Source organism: Ixodes scapularis, unplaced genomic scaffold, assembly GCF_016920785.2.
Source record: "Ixodes scapularis isolate PalLabHiFi unplaced genomic scaffold, ASM1692078v2 PGA_scaffold0__279_contigs__length_252992795, whole genome shotgun sequence".
NCBI classification, from domain to species: domain Eukaryota; kingdom Metazoa; phylum Arthropoda; class Arachnida; order Ixodida; family Ixodidae; genus Ixodes; species Ixodes scapularis.
The window spans coordinates 63,639,060-63,645,592 of record NW_024609835.1 but is presented as its reverse complement, the minus strand read 5'-3'; the positions used below and the strand labels follow the sequence as shown (position 1 = coordinate 63,645,592).

The 6,533-nt window shown below is 46.7% G+C and overlaps 1 protein-coding gene across 1 annotated transcript; it reads right to left on the bottom strand.

The window, feature by feature from the left end:
- Positions 1–392: 392 nt before the first annotated feature.
- On the bottom strand, positions 393–914 carry LOC120840586 (protein GVQW3-like). The gene has a single exon (XM_040501201.2). It carries the CDS (start codon positions 912–914, stop codon positions 393–395), a length of 522 nt encoding a protein of 173 aa, XP_040357135.2.
- Between the last annotated feature and the right edge of the window lie 5,619 nt (positions 915–6,533).

Below are 6,533 nucleotides of genomic sequence, written 5' to 3'. Positions count from 1 at the left end.
TGAAATCGCGTTCCTTTGAATGGCCTCTTGATTTTGGGAAACAGCCGGAAGTCGCGGGGGGCCATATCAGGAAAATAAGGACATCGTTGAACTATAGGAGTCTGGTTTCTCGCCAAAAGAGTCTCAATCAAGTGCGAGAAATGCGCCGGAGCATTTTCGTAATAGATGCGCCCATTTCCTGTTGACCACAACTCCGGACTCTTAGGCTGTACAGCATCACGTAAGCGACGGAGGACATCCCTCTAGTACTCTTTGGTGATTGTGTGACCCTGTGGTGCGTACTCATAGTATACCACACCGCGGGAGTCAAAGAAAGCAGTCAGCATCATTTTGACGTTGCTGATCACTTGGCGGGCCCTCTTTGGTCTTGGTGACGTGGAACGCTTTCACTGTTACGACTGGGATTTGGTTTCCGGCTCGTACCCGTACACCCAAGACTCGCCGCCAGTGATTATGGTGTTCATAAAGTCTGGGTCACTGTTTGTGGAATCCAGCATGTCCTGTGAGACTTCAACACGAAGTTGCTTTTGCTCCACCATGAGTAGCTTCGGCACGAATTTCGCCGCAACTCTCTTCATGGCCAAACCTTCGATCATAATGGAATGTGCAGAGAAACTGCTGATGCCCACGTCTTCCGCAATTTCTCGGATAGTCACACGACGGTCCCGCATCCTCACAGCGTTCACTTCGGCAATGAACAGGTCATTTCGGCATGTTGATGGCCGACCGGAGCGTGGCTGGCTCTCCGCCGAGGTGCGGCTGTCTTTAAACCGGTTGTACCACACTTTAATCTGTCTGCTGCTCATAGCATCGTCACCGAAAGCCGTTTGAACCTTCGGAATGGTTTTCACTTGGCTGTCGTTCAGTTTCTGGCAAAATTTGATACAGCAGCGCTGCTCCAGTCTGTCCGCCATTTTCCTTGCAATAAAAAAACCGACGAGAGCACTGCGCACTACCTCACTCAAACGCTGCTTCCCAGCGACTGACGCTATCGGCAGGTGGGAAAAAATGCACGCATGCCTATGAAAGTTCAAGGTCGGCTGAAGCAAGCGCGCTTGTTTCATATCCATCAGGTGATCGCAAAAAAATAAATAAGGTCGGATACTTTTTTAACAGACCTCGTATATAAATTCTTTGTGCCCCGGCGACTCTTTTTCTATTAAATTTGTATTGTATTGAATTTGAATTTGTATTAAAGTTCAAAAATAACTCTTCATATTTAATATAATTTCTGATGTAGTCGTTGACAGGTTAAGGGTTCAGAGGAGTCTCTTCCCTCTTCTTTTTATTTTAGGAAAGCAGTCACTGGAGAGCGTCTTCTTCTCTCTAGCGTTCGCTTTACTAAATTAGAAGCAGAGTAGAGGAGGTTTGCCTGTATCCTTAACCTGACACCGACTCCAGTGCATTTTACCTTTTCCAACCTACGAAACAATGTTTAATTTATGAGGAACAATTACTTTATTTTTCTGATTTCTAAAACCATTTTCGTATTTCCCTACGATTTTTTGCGCTTACGGTGACACATGTTGAACTCTTCTAGTAGAGCAGAAAAAGTACTTTATGCCGTCATAATGTACGCGTTTCTAAAAAAATTAAGTAAAAAGTGATTATTCTTATCTTTTTTAAGTTGTGCTTTTTTTTTTGCTTTTTTTTTTGAAGTGCGATATAATTTGCCCGTATTGCTACTTGAAATATAAGAAAGTTTCCTGCAAATAGAGGAGCTTTCTATAAAAATTGGCAAAAAAATCTCAACAGAAATTGCTTAAGGACTTGGTTTCTTAAAAACAAGAATGACTGCATCGCAAAAAATAAGTGAGAGTTTTTTAAAACTTAGTTTATATCGCTCAGGAACCACCATCATTGATCATACTGCTTTCCAGAAAAAAAGAGGCAGATTATAACTGAGTTCTAAGAATCGTTCCCGGTTAATAAAGGCTTGAGCCCGACGGCACCTTTTTCTTCGAAGTCGTGCGCGGTGTTCTTATTTTGATTTTCAGGCGAAAACCTTACTTGTCCCAATGAGCCCAAAAGCGGCGTATATGGCCCTAAAATATGATTGAGCGACACGCGTCGCTCAATCGTATGCTCGAGGACGACGCTGCCTTGACGTCGTCCTTGATATCCCCTAGAGAGAAACACACGGTGGAAGCAAGTGATTGCATACTACTTCACTGGACGATCAACTGACGAAAGTGCTTTGAAGGAGCTTGTCTTTCATCTCATTGAACTATGTTTCAACATCTCTCTCAAGGTGATCATAGTTACAAGTGACATGGGATCAGCAAACCGTGCTGTGTGGCGTCTGCTCAACTTTGTCGACCTAGACCTCTAGGACGACCATACTTGTCGCATTACGCGAAAATGCGGCGTAGTTATGCCCAAAAGATGGTCATAAAAATACGTCATCAAGCACGCGCCGCTCACGCTCAAGTGCGGGAGCTCGATGTCACCGCCGGAGCGCCGTGTACAAAAGGTGCCCTTCGGACTTCATTTGTTCTCGTCGTGTGCTTCGTGCGATGGACTGTCAGGCGAGCGCGTCTACATCTACGGCGGCTTCCGCATGGAAACCTTTCCGCCCACACAAATCCGCCACAACCTCCTTAAGTGCCCTCCTCTAGACGTCGTTTTCGACGTCGTCCTAGACGTTGCCCCTTATACGTCGTTCTCGAGGTCGTCTTAGACGTCGTCCTCAAGGTAATCCCAGGGCTCGTCCTGGAAGTGCCCCAAGACGTCGTTCCTGACGTCGATCGTCATCCTCGACGTCGTCCTAAACGCCGCTCTTGACGTCGTCCTCGAAGTCGTCCTAGACGTCGTCCTTGAGTTCGTCCAAGAGATCGTCCTCGGCGTCGTCCTAGACGCGGTCCTTGACGTATATCTTTAGGACGTCGTCCTAGAGGTTGTCCTTGACGCCGTACTTGGCGTCGATTTTTAGGACGTCGTCCTCGACGTCGTCCTATACACCGTCCTAAACTTTAATACGTGTAGAAACATTACTCCAAAAACATTTCTCCCGCGGCACTAACATGCTTTCGCCGCCCCAAACCTTAGCAGTCTTGAGTGTCCTCTTGTGATTTTTGTTTATTAGTAGATTTATATATTTAGGAATCGCTTATAAAACCTATCCTTGCAGATATGGGCGTCTCAAAACCAGAATCGAAGACTCCACGTTTAAAAGCAGGCTATAATCAATAAAGTAGCCAGCTATTTCTAACGAATCATGGAACATGGGTTAAGCTGTTATATTTCCTTTCCACGTGCTCTCCAGTCTTGAACGCATAACGTAGTAAGATTGACGAGGATCTACAGTGCGGAAGATCAACGGGGAGGTGGTGCTCGCGCTGCCCAGGCTTTTTGGAGTTAATTCAACGTTTAGTAAGCATCCTAATTACACTCCCAGGCAGCACCGAGTTCTGGGCCAAAACTTGGCTTGCCTCTGGCAGTTTAGGGCATTAAAAAGCCCGAAGAAGCCAAAGTAGTGCCAAACCTGACCTCCCTTGGCAACAGTCTGGGTATCTTGGCCCTAATTCGCCAAACAAGTGCCAAACGTAGGCTTCACTGCCGGGTAGTTCGGCTGTCGTCTGGCATCTTCGGGCCTAAATCGCCTAAAAAATGCCAGATTTAGGCTTACTGCCCGGTAGTTCGGCAGATCTTTGGCATTTTGGGCCAAAATCGCCAAACTAATGCCAAAGTTAGGCTTCACTTTTTGATAGTTCGGCTATCACCTGGCACATTCGGGCCAAAATCGCCACAGATGTGCCAGAGTTAGGCTTACTACCTTGTAGTTCGGCAGAGCTTTGGCATTTTCGGGCCAAAATCGCCGAACTAATGCCAAAGTTAGGCTTCACCTTTTGACAGTTCGGCTGTCACCTGGCACATTCGGGCCAAACTCGCCAGAGATGTGCCAGAGTTAGGCTTACTACCTTGTAGTTCGGCAGAGCTTTGGCATTTTCGGGCCAAAATCACCAAACTTATGCCAAAGTTAGGCTTCACTTTTTCACAGTTCGGCTGTCACTTGGCACATTCGGGCCAAAATCGCCACAAATGTGCCAGAGTTAGGCTTACTACCTTGTAGTTCGGTTGAGATCTGGCATCTTTGGGCCCAAGTCGCCAAACGAGCGCCCAAGTTAGGCTTCGCTTCCCGATAAATTGGCTGTGATCTGGCAGCTGCGGGCCAAAGTTGCCAAACAAGGGCCAGAACTTAGCTTACTGCCTTCGAGTTCGGCTGATGAAATATTTGATGTACGCGGGTGGTCTTCATCTGAATTAAATAGAAATCAAGTTTTATTCGGCTGGCAACTTTATCTTATTTTGGGTGTCTCTTGATTTCTGCATTCCAAAGGTTGGCTGAATGTTTTGACGCGGCTGGAGCAGGCTTTGCAAACGCAAATAAATTGTGCCAGAGGTTGCACTCGCGCGTAGGTACACAAGCCAATATCGGGGCGCGCCGTGAGACTGGTTCGACATTATGGCGCGTTCACACCGGCGATGCGATCTAGTCGCGCCATAACTTTCATCGCAAAAGCGACCATCGCGGGCAAAAAGTGACGGGTTTTGAGCAGTCGCTTGCTGACCCGACTTTTCGCGATGCACTCTAGTCGCGAGGACGCCGAGCCAACCAACGGCGTTCGGAGCAAGATTTTTTGAGAAGCGACTCGCCAACGAAGGCGTTGGACTCGCTCATCGCGCACGCCAAATTGACCAACTAATTACTTTTTTTTTTTTTTTTTTGCGATGCGATTTAGTTGGATCGCGCGACTGCTTACATCCCCGGTGTGAATCCGCCTTTAACAAAAGTGCTGTCATTGAGCTAACACTGCGCAAGACGGATGTACGCACGTTTCCACAAGAGATATCATTATTAGGCGGCGCATTGCAAAAGCGAGCGTGGATCTGTGCGTGTCTTGCATTGTGATTGAGCACTGTCAAATCCTAGCGATAACAAAGAGCGGAAACGACCGGGGCTCCGTGGCGCGGCTCCCGCATCACACTTGGGGAATGAAAATAAAATCCTGGAAATTGTACTATTTTAGCGTGTTGATACTTTTTAAACATTAAAAGTGGAGACACAAAAGGGACGATACAGACAGGACAATTTGAACTTTAAAGGCCGCTGTACAAACAGGACGTTCTACAGAGAAGAAACTTCTCTCCCGAAGCTAGGGGACGGGGAGGGAAAGGGCCATCGTTGGGTGGAAAGAGCGTCTAGAGAATGGGATTAGCCTCGGGGCGAGCCATCCTCTCGAGAGGGAGTGGGGACGGAACAAAGCTGCCGTGGGGGTTCCGGCTAAAAGGTGGAAGAAAGTTAAGCTTGTCAAACGGTGACCTCGGATCCGAGGACGGGTACGTTAGAGAATTTGAAAAAAGCTGCTTGATTAGCCGGACGACCCAGTGCGGTCTACTGGTTCTAGAAGGTGACTCGGATGAAGAAAACTCGTTTTGCTCGAAAACTCTAAAAGCATTCTGGACGTGAACTCTTGCCACAAATAAAAATAACACATGCATGAAAAACTACGAAGGCAACTAAGCTTTCTCCTATGGTGGGAGAATGCGTGAGCGTTACAGGCAGAGTTATGTTGGCGCAACTTGCAATAAAGAAAGAAAAAAAAAGTTATGTTGGCGCAACGGACAGCGCGCTAGTTTCACGTTCAAGCGGGCCTAGCTTCGAAACCGGGCTGGTTTTTTTTCTCGTGTTCTTTTTTTTATTTCGTTTATTTTTGTCATTTTTTTGTTTGGTCACGTAACAAGAAAAATCACATGAACAGAATTTTTTTTTTTTTTGGCCACGTCACCAGATTTTTTTCTTATTTCTCCTTTCCTTCAGTCTTTCTTTTTTTTCCTTTTTTTCGGTTTACGCTTCCCATCGCAAAACTCTTTGCACCTATTTCGCGTTACATTGGCGATAGCCAAATCATTTTATTTATGGCAGGGAATTCTGCCGTACGTAGCTTATGTTACTATTACCAACCCTGGCTTGCAATTTCTGCTATCCAAAGGACTGGACTATACCCTTGCTCCACGGTACGTTCCAAAACGTGACTTCATAATTGAAATTGAAGAGAAACTCAGACATGTGCACGATGTCACAGGGGTAGCTCGCGCTGCGGAACCCAGGGATCCTGGGTTCGAGCCCCACCCCGGCCCGTTTCGATCTGGATGAGCATCGTACCGGCGTGCGGTCGTGTATCACTACTGCGTGATGCACGTTAAAGACCCCAGGCTAGCGGTTGTACCGCACTGGCTAAATTTCTCATCTACAGCTGGGAGACTCGTCGCCCCTGTGAGGCAGACCAAGTTCTAGGCTGTATAAACACACATACAACCCAATTTTTTCACAGGGGTAAATTTCGCGAGAAGCCGCGTTGTCAGTGTTTCGAACAATGTGAAACCGGCAGGGCCAAATTTAGATCAACAAGAACGCATTGCTCTTAATGAGTTGAAGTCAGACAGCTCCATCATGACTTTAAAGGCTGACAAAGGAAAAGGAACCGTTGTGCTTGATAGGGATGACTACATGAAAAAGATGTATGAAGTTA

Bases quoted from the DNA above. Each gene is read 5' to 3' on its own strand.
- LOC120840586 (XM_040501201.2), bottom strand. From the start codon at position 914: ATGGCGGACAGACTGGAGCAGCGCTGCTGTATCAAATTTTGCCAGAAA.